Raw genomic sequence first — 20,728 nt, 5'->3', positions numbered from 1 at the left:
AAAGTTAAACTTAAAGTTAAAGAGTAAAGAGAATAATTATAAGTCTGTAATTACGCACTTCACCCTCTGTGAACAGGAAAGACAGTTGAGACATTATGAGCAATAAACTGAATTTTACTGGTTTGCTGATATTAGTGAATAGCAGAAAATACTGTAAAAATAAAGATGTTTGTATTCATTAGCATCTGGACTTAACATCAATTCAAATAATGATGTTAAGGTAAGATGATTTTAAAAACAATGCAATGCCAATGTATTTTTACATTATATAGTTTGCATCTGAATACTGATATGATTGCTTGGCAATACAAATAAATAAACATATCCTAGATTTATAAAAACGTATTAGTTTAGTAAGTAAAATTGGTTTTAAATTACATGTTACCTGCAGTAAAGAATACAGCCACATATTCACATAAATGCATTATTCATCAATATTTCATTATAAAATAAAATAAAAAATAACAGTTCAAAACTGCATCACAGCTACAAAATAACTTAAATCAATGGGGAAAGAAATTATTTAATTTTTAAAAATAGATTACATATTTAAAATCTTCTGAACTTGCAGATGACAGTGATCCTGGATAAAAATGAAAGGAAATACAGTTGGACCTCTCTTTAATGAACTCCCATATAGCAAATTTTTCTATTTAGCGAAATGTTTTGATTTTCTCTAGTCATTACACTGAAAATAGTTTCCAAATAACAAACTGATTTCGAGACACCTGGGTACACACTGTTTGCACCTCTGGCCTTTAGGCAATAAAGCTGATGTGTAAAATCAGGAATTAAGAGCTAAAAGAATTAAAAATTAATCATGTTAGCTTTTAAGAGCTAAAGGGTTTAATTCTCAAGAACATGAATTAAGAGCTAAAACATTCCACAACTTAGTGGTGCCCGTTAAACCTATACAACTGCCTCTATTGTAATGTTGTAAAGTTGTAATCTCTATTGTAAAGTTGCACTAGGCAATTGCTATCTCTGTGTCCACAGCCATTGGCAAAGATTAAGGCATATTCCGATGCAGGCATTGGCTGTGATCGACCTGTTTTATACTTTAGCACCCCATTAGAGATTTAGGAGTGAGAGAGATTTTCCTTTATCCTGGAAATTCATGTTGTTTCTCAAAAATGAGTCATCCACACCTTCACTTAATTTCACCTGTCTCTGTTTACATGGTATGTACAAGTGATCCCTAAATCAGTTTTGTTTTATTTGTTGTGCAAGTAACCTTAAAATTTCTAAGAGGAAATCCTTGAGTGTAGTGGAAAAAGTGGAATTGTCTAATAGTGTAGATCAGGGCGATAAAAAAAGAAAAGAAATCACTTTAAAATTTGGTATCCCTGCCAGTGGTGTGTCAACCATTCTGAAAAACTGTTTCTATTCTCAAACTGTTTGAGGAAACGGGACCCAGTCAGAAGTATGTGAAATTATGCCTGTATAAAGATGTAGATGAAGCCGTCGTTAAGTAGATTTAGTTGACTTGAGACCAAAATATGCTGATATCAGGTACATTAATAAAAGAAAAGAACATGGAGTATACATCTTTTCTGAGACATAAAACATTCCAAGCCAATTTTGGTTGCTGGACAATTTTAAAAAGAGCCAATGCTAACTCTAAAAAGTTGATGTTAAATCAACTCCGGTGAAAGTGAAGTTGTAATCGAAGACTATACCCATTGGAAAGAAACAGTTTTTAAAAAAAATTATGGAGGACTGTGAGCCCAAAGACATATTCAACATTGATGAAACAGGTCTATTTTTTAAATGTTTGGAGAACAAGACACTGACTTAAAGGTGATAAAAACAGTAAGGAAAGATTTAGGCTTGGTTGGTGCAAATATGGTTGGTAATGAAAAACTGAAACTTGTGGTAATAGACAGAAGTAAACAACCCTGATGTTTAAAAGGAATAAAGTCATTAGAGTTGGACTACAACAACAACAAAAAATCTTAGACGACAAGCAAAATTTTTGAACAGTGGATTTTCAATTCCAACAGAAAGATGATGAAAGAAAACAAAAAAATTGTTGTTCGTCGACAATTGCCCTACGCTGCCCACCTTCACTTAGTAACTTTTAAACTTACAAGTGTGAAGCTTGTTTTCCTCCCTCCAAATACCTTGTCTAAACTGCAGCCGATGGACCAAAGCATTATCAAGAATTTGAAAATGCAACACCAGACATAGATACAGAAAATAATTATACTGAGAAAAGAAACCAACCAACCTATAGAAGCTGTTATAAATTTGCGGATGTGCATATAAGAGTTGCCAAAAGTGTGGAGTCAAGACATGACAGAAACAACGATTAAGAACTGTTTTGCAAAAGCAGATGAAGTCGATTAACAGTGATGAGAGGGATGAATGACTACAAGATATTGAGAAATCTTGGGAAGAACTCCAAGTGAGAGGTTTGATAAGTGGATAAATTGTTCTTGATGAATTTTTAGGAATTGATAATGATGTACAATAGCTGAATTCCAAGTAACTCCAACATTTTGGAGAGTATTCAAAGAACTAGTGACGATATCGATGATGAGTTGGATGAAAATGAGAGCCATATTAAACCTTTCAAACATGAAATGTTAGCAGCATTTGAAACTTTGTGTCGAGGTTTTCAGTGTGAAGAAAATGTGCCAGAAAATATATCTGAGTATTTAAACAAATGTGAAAATTTTTATGAATGATGTACAATAAAATCCAGTGTACAACAAAAAAAATAACCAAATATTTTATGAAATAATTCTTAAAAGTGCACTAATATAATGTGCACATCATACAAGCAGCCATTTCTTAATATTTATGTATTAAAAATTAATTGTTTTAAAATTTTAGAAAATTTATTCATTGCCATTGTATTTCTGATTTATTTCATATCTTTTACTAATTTTCTGAATGTTGAATTACAGTATTTTTCATTGTTGAAAAGGTCATATTTCTTTATAATGAAATTTCTGTTTAACAAATTTTTTCAAGCAAACGATCTATTTTGTTATATAGAGGTCCAACTGTAGAGGTACAGAAATAATTAAAAAAAATAAATAAATAAAAAAAATTAAAAAAACCACGTAAACTTTATTGTATTACCTTCACAATTCTTAACTTATGGCCAGGTCCAACTCGATAAAATACAGAAACATTCTGAATAATTCTTTTTAAAGCATCATCACTCATGCTATCCATCTGGTCACCCGACAGAGATATACTACCAACAGCATGTAATCCCAATCTAGCAGCTTAAAAAAATAAATAAATAAACTCTTATCATTATATCTTGGCAATTAGATGCCTAGAGCCAACTTTTAGTTTTATATGGATTTGTAAGATCAAATTAAATTTAAGCATCAGAAAAATAAATAAGAAATAATCAAATTTTAAAAATATTTCTAGAGTCGAATTAAAATTTCGGATTGGAAACATAAAATAACTTCAAGTATGTAATTCTACATTTAAGAATCCCCGGTGCTTTTTTTTGGGATGGTACGCAATTGTATGGCGTACCAGCACCTTTATTAACAGTGACATGTGATATTTAGATGCAGTGCACTTTGAAATTTGTAATATTCTGTACATTTTTTTCACATGTTTACCCACTATTCAAATAATCTTAAAATTATTTAACTAAATTTGCATTTTTTACTGTCTGTTGTTAAGATATTTTCTATATAAAACTATATAACCATTTTTATAATTCTAAATTACTCAGTCGGACCTCTGTTTAACAAAGTCCTTTTATAGCGAATTATTTTGAATTCCCCTTGGAAGTTACATTTAAAACAGGTTCTGTTGAGCAAAGAAAATTTTCATATAACGAACGGATTAGGAGAGAAATAACTCAGTACGCACTGTTCGCATTTCTGGTCTTTAGGCAATTAGTGCTGCTATGCAAATTAAGAGAGCTAAAGGGATTACCATTCTACAACTTAGTGGTACCTGGTAAAACCCATCCGACCACCTGTCCCACATATGGTGAAGTCGTGCTGGTCAACAGTAGGCAGATCAAGGTGTATTCCCAATGGGCTCTGGCCCACCTTCTACTCAAGCCTTACAGACCTCAATCAGGTCACCTCTAAGGTGACTAGTTACCAAGCTCAGTAGCCTGCATATTTGAAGTCTTTCCTCACATAGGCATCCTCTTGCTGATTTTACTGCCTTTAATCTAAGCATGTTGCCTGTGTTTGAACCTTTTGAAGAAAATAGATGTGTTAGTTTTAGATGTGAAAAATTTCACTCCATACTCGGATACATTATTCCAAGTGCGGTCTCATCATTACCTTACACAATGTTGTGATTATGGCCTCTCTTTCTCCACATGCAAATGTTTGGTAAATCATTAATTTAGGACCATGATATCCTTGCTAAATTGTCTAAATTGCATAGAGAACTTTGAGTCTGGCTGGGTCACAACTCTCAAATTAACCTTTATTGTAAGTAAATATACAATATTATACAATATACCCCTAAATCTCCCCCACCTCACTGTCCTTAGTTCAACTCTCCCTAATGTATAATTTATTTTAGGATTATTATTACACAAGTACAAACCTTACATTTTGCAGCATTATAATGTAGCTGCTGTTTTTCTGACCATCCTTGAAGTCATTCTGAAGGACTGCTGCTTGGCAACGGTCATTAGCCACTCTCCAAATCTTAACATCATTTGCAAATTTTGACATCACTTCTATCCCTTTGCCATTTAAGAAAATCAGACACAACAGCAGTCCCGACACAGACTTTTGAGGGATTATACTTTAACACTAAGAGTAACCATTAAACACAACTCGCTATCTCCAGTCCTGCAGCCATTCTGTGATCCATCTTCAGGTCTTATCCTTTGCTTGAACTCAGCATGTTCCAGCTTATACAATAACTTTTCATGCAAGAGAGCCAAATGATTTACTTAAAACAAACAAAAAAAAAAAGATGTCAAAATGATTACCTACAAAATGTCCAACTCATGAGCAAGGGTTTCAGATACCCAACCAGGTCAGTTAACAAACACCATGCTTTAAATATCATTTCTATCTAGATGCTCCTGCATTATATTTTTAATTGCAGCTTATGATTTTTCCCAGTGATTTTTCATAATCAGTCTTTGCCAGCCTAACCCTTTCAATAGTTCTATTACAGGCTGACTTAAAGCTGTAACTTACCCATGCCATCTTTTTCTGTTATATTAAACTGATCAGTTCTGTATTCCTCCATCTAGGCATCAGCTTTGTGCTATATTTTCTTAATGGTATACAGATGCATTTGTAACTTCTGTGACCACTTCTTCAAGAGTATTCTACAGTTTCCACTATTTGCCCTCAACTATGCCATTAGTCTAGTTAGTAGAGGCAGTGTAGCATCAAATTATCATAGTTCCCTTTCTTCAAATCAAAATCCATGCCTTTAATTTTAATAATTGCAACCTCTTCCACCAATGTCCAACTCAGAACTGCATAGTCAGTGCCAATAAAGGCTCCTCTAGTGTCAATCGTTTGATACTATTTGGATTTTCAGTGATATATTCTTAAAGTGTAATATTCTTAAATCCAGGTTTATTAAACCTGGATTTAAGAATATTACAGACTCCAGGTGATTTAAAAATATCTTAAGCATATTAGCATTCTGACATATGGGATGCAAAATTTGAATATGACAAGTTCAACGTATTAAGGAAAAGACAGTCTGACCTTTAACTGTGAACTGTCGAGATACTAAACCAGTCTGGTGTGACATAACAAGCAATGGGCAAACAAAAATAAAAATGAGATTGGGAGTGTGTAAACAGATATGACTATATTTAATGATGAACTTCAATTTTCCAGTGGGTGAACAGCTTGCTTACTAGCAGTATATTTCTTTATGCATATTAGATAACTGATCTTATATTAATGTGTCAGAGATGCTACACAGGAAAACCCATGACCTTATTATTACTATGAAACTTTATCATATTCAAGTTGTGATCATAAAATATTAACATGGGATACATCTAAACAGATATTTGTTGTTAAAGATAAGGGTGTTATTTTATATTTATTTTTATATTCAATTTCTAATAAGATAATAGTTTAATAGCCTGAAAATTGAATGAGTAAGAGAAATAATGAGTATCAACCACTATTTAATTTTAATATATATTAAAACTAAATAGTGCTGCACCACTTGGTTTTCCCCTAAAACAAAAAGAAATTCTGAAAAACAATATAAATTTAATATACAGGTAGGTCTTGACTTTATGAGTTAATTCATTCCTAGCATGTGCTTGTAAAGCGAAAACTCGTAAAGCGGGAATTTATTTCCCATAGACATAAGGCTAAAAATAGGGATTACGTTCTCAACAATGAAATTAGTTAGCTAATTAGTTTATGTTTAAACAATGATTGATTTATAGAAAAAAATGAGCGTAGCCTGTAAAATCAAGCAAATTATAATAATAGAGAAATTATTTACGACTTACAAATGTTAAAGAATGTTTATTCTTCATCATCATCAACTAAATACACACTCGTTGACCACTTCTTGGTTTGTTGCACAAAGAGTTATTTTCTTCAGAAATGTTTCAAGAGGTGTTTGTTTCCAAGATAATTTTCTCTTTTAATTATAAATTTCATGATTGCATGCATAAGCATTTTTTAACGGCACACACAAATTGCAACTAACATGATTCACGTGGAGTAATAAGTTTACGAAGCTTAAAAAAAAAAAAAAGGAATGAAGAGAAGATTCGCAAAATTTATTTATTTTTTATACGATCAAAAATTTCAGTAAAGGGGAAACACATTTCACCATAATAACGTAAAAAACCACACAATTCCAGCTATCGGTATTTTTGCAAATGCAAAAAGATCGAGTTTATAATTGCTTGCACTAACAGCAAATCCCAATAAACTGGAAAGTGCAAATTGTTTTTATTGTTTTATGGTTGTGACCTCCAGAAATGTGCTTTAGAAAAATATCACAAAGGCATTTAAAATTGATTCTTACAACGTAACATATGATAACGATGAAAGTGTAGTGCATTTTAATGATTTGAAATGGCAACTAATACAATTCACAAAGCATGCTCACGACCTTTTATATAGCCTTAAGATCACGCTCGTGACCTTAAAAATGACATTTTAGAGAGTAAATAGCTTAGTTATACAGCGAAAATTTCAACTTCCGAGATCTTGAAACAAATTACCAAAAAACAATGTGTTACTGGGTTCACATTACGATATGACGGTGTCTCTGGAACTGATTAATATTGTAAAGCGGGGTACACTGTATTGTATAGCTACACATGTGGTTTGGGGTGCGGTATTTATGAATGTTTACCATTCATTTTTTTTGCAATTAATGTTGATATTTTTGATTTTGTTGATACTTGATACTTGGGAAAAAAAGTCGTAAACCTGGGAACTCTTAAAGCAAGAACTGCCTGTATAAGTTAATTGTAGACTAATATTTTGCCGTATGTATGGCGTATACTCCCTATTTTGAAACTTAAGGAGAAAGGGATTAATTATATACTCCTATAGGAGGGTTATAGACTGATGGCTGTATGTTGTTTGTTTTTGGTTTTTAGGAGCATTAGCAACTAAGGCCATATTGCTCCGGGGATATGTGGTGGTCATTCCCTGACCTTCCCGCATCCTCCGTATTTGGTGGTCACGGGCTCGAACCCCGGTCTAATCAAGAAGTGTGTGCTACGCACTGCTGCTCCTGCCCACCTGGCTATGGAGGCGCCGGGTGATGGCTGTAATACTATAACTCATCATATGTTTTTTTTATACCATATAGACAAAGATACAATAATATATAAAGCTATACTCCCATTTATAGCTCAGAAAACATGTATTACAATAACTTAAAAGGTTTTATTTACTAGCAGCTTAATCATGAAGGTCTTTAGGCTAGAAGAGGGTTATTTAATGGCATGAAACTTGAAGTTATATATTCCTCCAGTAACAACTGCATTCCAAGGAATTTTTTCAAAAAAAAAAAAAAAAAAAAAATTAACAGAGAAACCAAGTTATGCACTTATGTCCCTTGATAAAGGTTTGGAAAAAAGAAGAAAGGTCTGAGACTCCCAGACGATATTTAGCTGCACAAGTATGATTATTCTGAATTATGTTAGTTCTTTCTATGAAAAGGTTATAGTAATAAGCAATATATCTTCTGATATATTGCTTATTCTTTCTTTCTCTTTCTCTGAAGATGAACACAATTACCAGATAATATCCATGCAATTGGAAAACTGAAAATAGTAGGTGATAGAATTTCAATAATTTTCTCTATTTTCTTTAAAATTTCAAATGACAAATTTTCTTTTACAGAGGAGCAAAAGAGTGAAAATCACTGCCCTTACCAAATAACATAAAATGCATAAAAACTTTGGACATTGCAGACTTTTATTTATAAAATAAATAAACTGAAAATTTTATTCACCTGAGCCCACAGACAGACTCCGGTGAATTCACAATAGGTATCAACCTATTAAAAAAAACTCATCAGGTGTCTAAAGAGGGTGAATATTATTTTTTACATCCAGTTCTTTCATAAGAACCTCATAACAGCTTATCATATTAATTAAGCATGGCTTCTCTTTAACAAAAAGTGTTGTTTCTCATTTAATTCCATTCTTGTTCAGATGATCCTGTAATTCATCCTTAACAAGTTTGCTAACAGCCTGACTTCAGACCTTAACACACTAAATTCAAAATCACGGGATTGAGTGAGTCTAGATTGAGAAAGGCAGAGATATTTTTGTGCTTTCTTCTCACTATGACTGAATTAGTCAGCTTCTCTCAAAGGTAGTTTCATAAAAATATTTGATTTTTCTTCCAGCAAATTGGAACAAAGTGGTTCTTAGTGGTTTCCATCCAGGTGGATTAAAAACCTCTTCAAGCACATTTGCATCAACTAACAGTGAATGTGTTAATCATAGATTCCACAGTTTACAATACCACTGTTAAACTTATGGGTTTGTAGGTACCCATTTAACCTTTAGAAATTGGAGAGACGATTGCACATCACCAATCTGCTGGAATTTCACCTGAGTCCAGAGATGCAAGCATTATAATAGACAGAGGTTTCGCAATCTGTTTGCTACTTCTTTTGATATCAAAAGAAGAACAAACCCCATCTGCTCCTCATATCTTTTTCATATTCAACCAATCAATTTCTTTATCAATCCATTTTCAGTGAAAACATAATATTGACACCCTAATAAGTGTTGTTTGGACCAGTAGCATTGTCAAGGAGACTAAAAGAATGCTCACATGTAAATATTGATGCAAAATATGTTTAGCTCATTATTAATCCATTTAGAGTTATCAGTGATGTTACCAAAGCTATCATGAAGGTGGTAAATAGAGAGAAAATTAAGTGCATCCATTTACCATCTAATAAACTACATTAAGAAAATATAAAATATTGTAAAATGGTATCAATAAAGCTGCATATTCATGTTACTAGGTAAAAACTTCATTTGAGGTTTTCTAATATAGTTACATTTATTTAGTAATAATCTTAAAGGTTTTCTCTCTTTTTTTTTTTTTTTTTTGTTACCTATAGCAATTGCAGTTTCTTCAGCATCACCAGTCAACATTTTTATAGCCACCCCACTACCATGAAGAGTCTGTATTGATTCACGGACCCCTGGACGAGGTGGATCTAATATTCCAACCATACCTACAAAGATCAGGTTATCTGGAGAACATCCATAAGCAAGTGCTAACACTGAAAATAATAAAAACACATCTTACAATTGCCAATTTTTTTTATATAAATGAGTATATATTAGTGCAAGTCTGTTATTGAGCATGGCCTATATTAAAAATTTCCCATAACAAACATACTTAATGGATCATCAGTGAACTTAGATAAGGGTATTAAAGCTCATGAATATCAAAGAAAGCTAACATAATCATTAGAGTAGCATTTATATGTGATTTTTATATAAATAAATAAATCTCTTTATTTGTTGCACCAGGTGAATACGTGCTTAATTGGAGACAACAAACTAAATATGTTGTCAAACTAGATATGTTTAACCTAAGAGAACGAGCGTAGCCTTGTGCAGGCGAAGTTTTTTACTGCTCCTGGAATAGAAAAGTTTTTTCTGGTTTATTAGCTTAAATTGGCATATTAACTTATTTTCTAGAGTAGCTTTATATTCCTAGTTACGATACTTAGTTTAAAGTTTAACCTAGATAGAGATTTTGTAGGTATTACTTAGTATCAGTAAGGGTATCAAATCCACATGTTACAAGTTGCAGCTCCACTGAACGAGAAGTTTTTTTAGCCATATTTAGCCGCTTTATTGACCAATTGTTACATCAAATTATTTTCTATAAGTGGCTTATAGACCTAGTCAGGATCCTTAGTTTATTCTGAATTGAGACAGCAAGATTTGGAAGTTAATTAATACTTAAGTGTCTGTAGATTTACCATTCGTAACTTGCCGCCATTGTTATACGATACGTTATATCCCGAATTAGATAGCGTAAGCTTATTATAGTATAGTATATAATATAATATTGTTAAACTTCATTGTCAATAAAATTGTACTTTTTAACTAAATACATGTAACAACTTAGATTACAAATGTAACATAATTAATTAATATATAACTTGATACGGAAGTTATATAAACGGAACTCGTAGATAATACTCGATACTGAAAAATATATATATAGCGTTATAACTGTGTTGGGATACAAGTTTAGGGTTATAATTTTGTACTGAAATTGAAATTTTATTGTAATTAAATCGAAATCATGACTCGGACCAGAGCAGCAAAGCAAAAGGCTCAAGCTAATGGGAGTGCTGTGGCTCAGGGGAGAACTGGGGGGGGGGGGGCAATTGCCCTCTGAATCACAGCCTTTTAAAATGCACTGCTTGCATGATGTTTGTGGAGCAATTGGGTACGGGACATGATATTGCCATGGGAAATGTCTTTCTGTGTGTGTGATGTAAGGAAATCAGGTGACAACTCAGCGTTGTTATGGGCCTATATGAGAGCTTGAAGGACAGGGTGGATGCCCTCAAAGGAGCTAAATTGAGGGGCCCATCAAGCTCTCAGCTGCCCACATCAATGCCAGAGCTTGCACTTGGTCATCACGCAACACAGCGGCAACCCCCAAGGCAGAATGCGCTGGTCCCACAGGAACTAGTAGTTTTGGTGACTCTATTGTCAGGGAAACAGGGAACATGCTTTGTAAAAAGGATAGGTGGAACAGGACCAGAGGTATGTCTGCCAGGGGCAAAGGTTGATGACGTAGAGTGGATATCATCTTTTAAGGGCACAAAAGGTGATATAGTTGTACACGTTGGCACTAATGATATTAAGAGTAGGAGACCGGCAGAATTACTTAACAAGTACAGGTCATGTTGGAAAAAAGCTGTGAATTAGGGTTGAATTTGAAAGTGTCTGCAATTCTGCCCAGACATGATAGGAGGGAGTATATAATGAGAGCCTTGTCGATCAATTCGGCCCTGGAAAGATTGTGCAAGGCTCAAGGGGTAGAATTTTTTTCAGCCTGATCTGTACTTGTTAACAGGAGAGACTGCTTCTACAGGGATTGAATACACTTAAATAGAAATGGTGCAAGAATATTTGCTGATGCCATCAAGGCAGTGTTAGGTGGGTCGGAAAACTGCTAGCTTGGAGGGGATACAAGGACTAATAGATTAACAGTAGCCACTGGTAGAGGTGAAAGTGATTCTTGCACTTCTTCTATTAGAATGAGCAGCAGCCTGGAAAACAAGATGTGGGATATTTCAGAGACTGCTGGGAGTCATTGCGGTACAAGTAAACACATGGGTTGTGTTAGGGTAGCTAAGAATAGGAACAGATGCATGTATACTTGCGTGTACACCAATGCTAGGAGTTTGGTAAATACATTTGATGAATTTGAGGTATTGCTCAAAACATCAAAGGCAGATATTGTTGGGATATCAGAGACATGGTGTCACAAAGATATAAGGAATGCAGAACTGGAATTTGGGGAGTACAATGTGTACAGAAAGGATACGAAGGGAGGAGGGGTTATGCTATTAGTTAAGAAACACATAAAATCCAAGGAAGTCAGGCCAGTCGACATCGCTGGACAGTGCAGTGTCAAGTCAGTTTGGTGGGAGATCAAAATTGAGAGTAGGAGTGTGCTATAGGCCTAATGACTCTGATGAATATAATAAGAAACTGTACAGGGAAATAGAGTGGGCCAGTAAATCAGAGTCTTATAATGGGGGATTTTAATTTCCCAGATATTGACTGGAATTTGTGGGTTGGTCACTCACACACTAGCAAGGCTTTTGTGGATTTATTGGATGATTGTTTTCTACATCAGCATGTTCGGGAGGCAACTAGAAGGAGTAATACTCTTCATCTGATTATCAGTAGTGATTCTTCATGCATTAAGAATCTGCAGATAAAAGAACCACAAGGTACTGGTAGTGATCACAGTGTGCTGAAGTGGGATTTATTCAAAGAGGTAACTACCATCAGGGGTAAAGGGAAGGGTTTTTGCTTTTGTAAAGGCGACTACGATGGTCGGAGACAGTATTTAAATTCTATACAGTGGCACCAACTGATGATGCTACCAACAGCAAATTCAAATTGGGAAGCATTCAAAGAACTTATCTTGGAAGCTACTAGGCTTTACATACCAACTAAGAAATATTGTTCAAGGTTTAGGCCTAAATGGATGTCAGATGAACTAATGAGACATATGGCAGAAAAGAAAAATGCATGGGATACATATAAATTAATTGGTGACATGGAAGCCTATGATAGATATATACTGGTCTGTAACCAAGTCATAAAGTAGGTTAGGCGGGCAAAGGCAGATTATGAGAACTCCTTGGCAAAGGATGCAAAGAAAAACAGAAAAGAGTTCTTTACCTATGTAAACTCTAGAAGTAAAGGAATGAATCCGATTGGTCCACTGGATATTGATGATTCAACAGTTGAGAATCCTGCTCAGGTGGCTAACAAACTAAATGAGTATTTTGCATATACATTCACACATGAGGAGTTATTCAGGAAAGGGAATGCCAGAGGTGAAGTAAACTCTGGCAGTGAGCTATATGATTTTGTAAAAACTGAGAGGAAAGTGGAGGAGAAATTGTTGAGGATAAACATAAAAAATGCACCCGGGGTGGATGGGATCTATCCAGTTATATTAAAGGAGGCAGCAAAGGAAGTAAGCAAAGCCTTAGCCATAATTATGAGAGCTTCCTTGGACTCAGGGGAGGTACCCAGAGACTGGAGATGTGCAAATGTGACCCCAATTCACAAAGGAGGATCAAAGGCTGACACAAGTAATTATAGACCTGTGAGTTTAACTTCTGTTCCAGGAAAATTAATGGAGACACTGGTTAAAGAAGCACTGCAGGATTATCTAGACAAGACTTCAGTTATAGCTCGGACACAGCATGGTTTTGTTAAGGGAAAGTCTTGCTTGACCAGTCTGATTGGATACTATGATGCAGTCACAAAAGAACTGGATGCAGGAAATAACTTTGATATTATATATTTGGATCTTAGAAAGGCTTTTGATACTGTTGCACATGGAAGACTGCTGCACAAATTGGAGCAGTGTGGCATTGGCGGCAAATTGCTGCTATGGATAAAGGGATGGTTGAGGGGACAAGACAGAGAGTGGTAATCAATGGACAACACTGCTCATCGTGGACTAACGTTCTTAGAGGAGTCCCTCAGGGTTCACTGTTGGGTCCATTATTGTTTTCTGTATTTATAAATGATATTGATGATGGTATATCAAGCTTAATGTACAAGTTTGCAGACGATACAAAGGTTGGCAGGGTTGTTAAGGACACTACTGACGCTATGCTGCTGCAACAGGATCTGGAAAGGTTGAACAAATGGGCTGAGAGGTGGCAAATGAAGTTTAACATTGACAAATGTAAAGTACTACATATGGGAAACAGCAATCCCAGAGCAACATATCAACCCTGTGGTACTACACTGACAGTGGTAGAGAATGAAAAGCACCTGAGGGTAATTGTGCAGGCAGATATGAAGTTCTCTGAGCAGTGCAGACGGGCTGCAAGAGTAGCTCATGGTGTCTTGTCAATGATATACAGGAATTTTTCTAGAAGGGATAAGGAAGTGATTATTCCCTTGTATAAGGTAATGGTCAGGCCACACCTTGAGTACTGTATACAGGTCTGGAGGCCTCATTTCAAGAAGGATGTAGAGCTGCTGGAACGAGTACAGAGAAGGGCAACAAGATTAGTGAATGGAACAAAACTTAAGCCTTTCTTGTTACGAAGAAAGGCTTAAGTTTTGCAAATTACAGTGTCTGGAGACTAGGCACCAGCGAGGTGATCTGATAGAGGTGTATAAAGCCTTGAATGGTTTGAGCATGCTCAATGCTGATGGGATTCTTCCTCTTGCTCAGAATAATTACCTGAGAGGGCATAAATTCAGATTGAGGAAAGACAGATGTAGGATAGATGTGCAGAAATTTGCCTTTAGCCAGCGGGTAGTTGGTTGGTGGAATAGACTTCCATCCCTTGTTGTGGAAGTTGATAGCCTAAATAAATTTAAAGCTCAGCTGGACAGGTATTTCAAACGAACGGAGAGGTGAAATGGAAGCATTTTTTTTTTTTGTTTTTGTGTGATGCTGCAAGCTTCCTTTCTTGCATCATATGCCTCTACTAATGCTAAAATAAAACCCCACTGATAAATATTTAGAGGTGTACATAAAAAATGTCTTATTACACACACACACACACACACACACACACACACACACACACACACACACACACACACACACACACACACACACACACACACACTATAGTCATTCAATAGCATGAATAAGACTATATGAGCAGTGAGCTGCTGAAAAAGTTTGAGTGATGAACATGGAAAGAAGCTCTCAGAAAAAAGATTTAATTAGTGAGAAGAATTAATGAAGGTTTCTGCCTCGTACTCCCTGGGGGGGGGGGGATATGCCAGCCAACCTTATTCCAAATAGAAAAGGCCTCCAGAGCATTTGAGAATAGTTTGGAAACAGCCTTTAAAGATTTAATGTGAAGCAACTTTTTGAGTGGAACCAAACTTAAATTTTTCTACTTTCTAGTGGAGATGGTGTGTTCATGAACATACATTCTTTTTTAGGTTTGCCCACGTTATAGTGGATATTCCACCGAGAGGAGTCTCTTGATGTGGGAGAATAAGGTGGCTGACCTTATTTCAACAATATACACTGGTGTGCAAAACTTAAGGACCAACACTATTTCTAAAGGTTACAACCACAAAATCAAACGAAACAGCCTGTGGCAATATGCATAACTGTGGTCATTCAGTAGAATGCTAGTGCACATGCAAAAATTTGAATTGTGATGAGAGGGCTCATATAAACAGATAAAATCAGTTATGTGCAAATTACCGAATGGTGAGCACGATTGTTAGAGATGTCTGATTGATTTCATACAGTGCTATAGACAATGAAATGGCCAGTAGACAACATCTGGATGGCTCTACCCAGGGTCGAATAATTGGGAAGCTCGAGGAAGGTTGAAGTGCGAGGAGTGTGGCTGCAGAGTTCGGTATCGCCCATAGCATCATCTCACGTGTGTGGTTGGCCTTCTGAGTGACGGGTATTCGAAGGACCAGTGGTGGTTGTCCATGAAAAACAACCCCCAATGATAGCTGCTATATACTCAATGTCAGTTCCATCTTGGCTACGGGCCAAGATGGAACCAACAACAACAGACAGCAGGAACTGTTGCAAACCAGCTGCACAGAACATCGAGGTTTACTGTGGTCAGGCAACTCCACAAAGGTGGACTGTTTGCACGATGGTCAGTATGCTGTGTCCCTTTAACACAGGCCTGGGCAAACTTTTGGACTGAAGGGCCACAATAAGAATTCAAAAAGAAGGCGAGCTGCAAGTAAAATACTATTTTTAGATATATATTATTTGTTATCATGAAGAAGAAATATAACATAAAAAAATTATTCTCTAACAACCAAGAATTTAATGAGATGAATGGAACTGTTTTACATCTTTTAACATTTTTAATTTCGGGTGTTAATTTTGTAGTTGAGATTCTTAAAACTGCTTGTAAATGTTCATCGGTTATGCTTGATCGTAAAGAATTTTTATTTAGATTCATGATGGAAAATGTTTGTTCACATATTCACACAAATGTTTGTTGATCCAAAAATAACCAATATTTTTCGGGCAAAATCTTTAAGTTCATCGAATTTGTCCGAATTAAGAGTATTGTAAAATTTACAGATTTCCTCATGATGGTGGAATTCCTTTAAATTGGTATCACACTGCAGATCTATAATCTGAAGCTGTAGTTCACTCGGTGCACTATCAATTTCTATCGAAAATGGGTCGTGCACTATAGCCAAACTTGTTCCAATTTTTTGGAATTTGCCAAATCTTCGTGAAAAGTTGTCATTCAAAGCATCAATAATTTCACAATATTTTTTAAATTTATTTTCTGGAATCTTCAGCAACTTCATGGTTGGTTGGAAAGTGGTCTACCTTGTTAATCAATAAATGTCGAAGGAACAACTGGAGTTTTAATTGAAATCCATTCAAACTTTTTACCATATCATGAGCGTATAAATTTTTCCCTTGTAACATGGTGTTGAAAGTATTTAAGTGTGTCATGATGTCCAGGGTAAATGCAAAATCACAAATCCAGTTATTATCAGTTAATTTGGGAAAGTCAATATTTTTTAGTTTTAAAAATAGAACGATGTCATCTTTAAGATCCCATACTCGCCAAAGAACTTTTCCTAAGCTAGCCATCGAATTTGGCTATGAAAAGGAATATCTGTGTACTCTGATTCAATATCTTGAAGAAAATTAGCAAATTAAATTTACTAGTTTAATAATACAAGGTGTGACATGTTAAACTTTTAACACATTTTTACATAATACTTGTTGATATATAATACAATGAATTGTAAATTATAATCAGGATAATTTTCACAAATTTTATCCTGAATTTTCTTTAACGCTCCAACATTTTTACCTGTCAAACTTTGTGCTCCATCAGTTGTTACGCTTCCTATTTTTTTCCATTGTAAATTATATCTTGTTAAGCATTTTTCAACTTTTTCAAATATATCAGCTCCCACTGTTTGGTCTTTAAGAGATTCCATTGAAAGAAGCTCTTCAATAATTTCAAAATTAGAGGTACATCCATGTATGAAAATTAATAACTGCGCAGTATTCTTTTGGTCGTTACTTTCGTCGAGGGCTATTGAGTACCATGTTATATGAGATTCTAATACTGATAATAATTGCTCATTCAAATTTGTATCAATACATTCAATTCTTCTTACTACGGTTCGCCGAGATAAACTTATATTCTCAAATTTGTGTTTAATGTCAGGACATATAATTCCGCAAGCTTCAGTCATACATTCTTTAATATAGTCTCCATCACAAAAAGGCTTGTTGCTTTTTGCAATTATATGAGAAATAACAAAACTTGCCTATACAGTAGTTTCTTGTTCCTTAGTTAACCGCGTAAACACATTTTGTTGTCTATATAAATTTTGAATTAATCCATCAGCAGTTTTCTTTCTCGCTTCCAGAGTTAAATTGGCAACATACTCGGGATGTTTAGTAGTGAAATGTCTTTTAATATTGTACTCTTTCAACACTGAGACACTCTCCCGGCAGATGAGACAAATAGTCTCGTTATTTACGTTAGCAAAAAAATATTTTGTGTTCCACTCTTCATTGAAGACACAATGCTCTTGTTGAATTTTTTTGTTTTTCATTCATTTTTAAAAGGGCGTAAATATTATTTTTATCGCTGCTGGCACCAAGATGATAACTGAAGATAACGCCAAAAAACTAACTGCGGGATGACCGTCAGAGAAAACAGATTGGAACTGCGGCCGGTCAGCAGTCCTATCCTATTACTCTGCCACCGCAGCAAAGCCGTTGTCGTCATCACCGGTTGTCTGTTACCATACTTTCGCGGGGTTAGTTTATAATCGCAAATTATACCGTTATAAAAGCGCTCGTTGGCTTGCTCCGGTTCGTGCACAATTTCAAATTCTATCTCAATTTGAACAATACAGAGATGATAAAAATTTAAAGTCGACAAATTCTATAATGTATTACATATACAAATTTATTTTTCAAAAGGGCGTTGCAAAAGGCATAAAATAAGTAAACTTTTTTTTCAAAAATACAATTAAAGCTTGCGGGCCATAGTTTGTCCGGGCCTGCTTTAACACCTACCCATTGGAGACACCGTTTACAGTTATGCATCGAGCACAAGGACTGGACAGCAGCGCAATGGGGTAAGGTACGCTTTACTGATGAGAGTAGATTCAGTCTCAGCAGCGATTCTGGATGTCAGCTAATCTGGCGAGAGGTTGGCACATGGTATCACCCCACAAACATCACTGAAAGGGATCGATATGGCAGTCTAGGTGTTCTCGTCTGGGGAGGCGTTATCTTAGACAGACGTACACAACTCCAGATACTGTAACCGGTTCATGCTACTGTACTGAGGTAATCCTTCCCTATGTGTGTCTGTTCTGAGGTACCACTGACCCCAAGTTTGTGTTTATGGATAAATAACGCCACACCCCATCACACTGCAGCTGTTGATATGCTTTTGGAAAGTGAGGACATTGTTTGTATGGACTGGCCTGCCCATTTCCCCCAATCTAAATCCCATCGAACACATATGGGATGCTCTGGGGAGACGCCTAGTGGCCCACACCCACCAGAAAATGTTCACCAGCTGAAGATGGCACTGACAGAGGAATGGACAATGTTGCTGCAAGAACTTATCAACAACATTGTTCTAAGTATGGAGAAGCGGTGCAAAGCCTGCATTGACATTAGGGGTGGCCATATCTCCAACCGAGGACCATCTCTTCCCTTTGTTCCATCTTTGGCAGTGATGCATCTGTATTATGGCAGCCAGTGCTATATTGCCATTTTTGAATAATCATTTCTGTACCTCACAAGGTTCCTTTGGTATGCTTTTCCCATATCCAGACCACTCCTATGAGAAGCTACAGGTGAAAACCTGACTGGTCCTTAAGTTTTGCACACCAGTGTATAAGATGGAAGAAAGAAGAAAGGTTTTAAATAGCAAAGAATGATAACTGGATTGCAGACGTGAAGGAGCTAGTGTTTCAAAAGCCACATCTTACAGAAAGGTGGAGCTTTAAGAAAGTTGATGTGAGAATTAAAAATAAGTTTAGTATTGAAGTTTACTCCCAAATCTTTATAACAGGGAACCAATAAGAAGGGTAAGACCAAATGAAGAAGTTTTCTTGGATAAAGAGATGTGTGTACATTTATCAGGATTAGTATGAAGGCCAAACAGGCTAAAATAATTGGTGACCACTGCAATAGCATTATTAATAAATAATGCTGTTTTTCTATGCCTCATGAATTAAAGTGGAGATAGCCTAGATTTTAATACAAATTTTTTGCTTGCATGAAAAAAAAAATAAAGAGAAGACAAGGGTCATTCTACATGGGATTGTTGTTCTTTCATTTGTTATTTACACAGTCCATTAGCACCTGTGGTAGGGTGGCCAGATGCTGATGGTCAGGTCACAACTGGGACAAAAATGAAATTTAAAGTCTAAAATCTGGGACAATTAAAAAAAAAAAATTGACATATTTAGCTAATACTGTCGAACCTCTCTTCAACGAATTTCCATATTGCAAATTTTATTGATTTTCTCCTGGTTTATTATAGTGAAAATAGTTTCCATATAAACAAGAAAATTTCCATATAACAAACTGATTTCGAGACACCTCAGTACACATAATTTCTCACCTCTGGCCTTTAGGGAATAAAGCTGATTCTGTAGAAAGCAAGCACAAATTAAGAGTTAAAACATTCCACAATTTAGTGGTGGATACCAGTAAAACCTATACAGCTGCCTCTACTGTACCAAGAAATCATGCTGGTCAACTGCTATCTATGTGTCCACAGCCACTGGCAAGGATTAATGCATATTCCTGATGAGGACATTTGCTCTAGTCAACCTGTTAACACCCTATTAGAGAATTAGGAAAGAGAGAGAGATTTGCCTTTATCCCGTAAATTCATCTGCTTTGCAGAAATGAGTCATCCACACCTTCACCAAATTTCGCCTGTCTCTGTTTACATGGTAGGTACAAGTGGTCCCTAATTTCAGTTTTGTTTTAGTTGCTGTGAAAGTAACCTTACGATGTCTAAGAGGAAATCCTTCAGTCTAGTTGAAAAAGAAGTGTTAAATAGTGTAGGCTGGGGTGTTAAAAAAAAAAAAAAATCACCTTAAAATTTTGGTATCCCTGCCACTAACTAACGTGTCGACCATTCTGAAAGGCTATTTGAGAAAAGGAGACCCAATGGGAAGTGTGCAAAATTATGCCTGTATGAAGATATAGATGAAACCTTTTGAAGCCGGTGAAGTTGATTTGTGACACAAACATGCCATATCATCGGCGCCATCAATAGAAGGAAAGGCTATGAAGTACAGACCTTTACGGGGGCATAAAACATTCCAAGCCAGTTCTGGTTGGCTGGATAAATTTAAAAAGCACCACGGTTTACTTGAAAAAGTTATTTCTGGTGAAAGTGGTGTTCTACTTGAAGAAGACTGTACCCATTGGAAAGAAATAGTTTTGAAAAAAATTATGGAGGACTACGAGCCCAAAAACATTCAACGTTGATGAAACAGGTCTATTTTTGCCAAACAAGATACTGACTTTTA

At 35.6% G+C, this 20,728-nt stretch overlaps 1 protein-coding gene across 4 annotated transcripts in view; it reads right to left on the bottom strand.

Annotated features, from left to right (window-relative positions):
* The window catches only part of SPoCk (secretory pathway calcium atpase), a 461,326-nt gene that overhangs the window by 70,153 nt on the left and 370,445 nt on the right, over positions 1 to 20,728 (bottom strand). For all 4 annotated transcript variants that reach the window (XM_090376865.1, XM_090376868.1, XM_090376866.1 and 1 more), the window contains exons 16-17: positions 9,547 to 9,717; positions 3,091 to 3,239 (exon numbers count right to left, since the gene is read on the bottom strand). In XM_090376865.1, coding sequence (XP_090232991.1) covers positions 3,091 to 3,239; positions 9,547 to 9,717 — 320 coding nt within the window. The remainder of the gene's footprint in view (positions 1 to 3,090; positions 3,240 to 9,546; positions 9,718 to 20,728) is intronic.

The sequence above is a fragment of the Mastigoproctus giganteus genome, chromosome 7, assembly GCF_048544385.1.
Source record: "Mastigoproctus giganteus isolate SK-2022 chromosome 7, ASM4854438v1, whole genome shotgun sequence".
Lineage (NCBI taxonomy): Eukaryota > Metazoa > Arthropoda > Arachnida > Uropygi > Thelyphonidae > Mastigoproctus > Mastigoproctus giganteus.
This window is presented reverse-complemented; position numbering and strand designations above follow the sequence as displayed.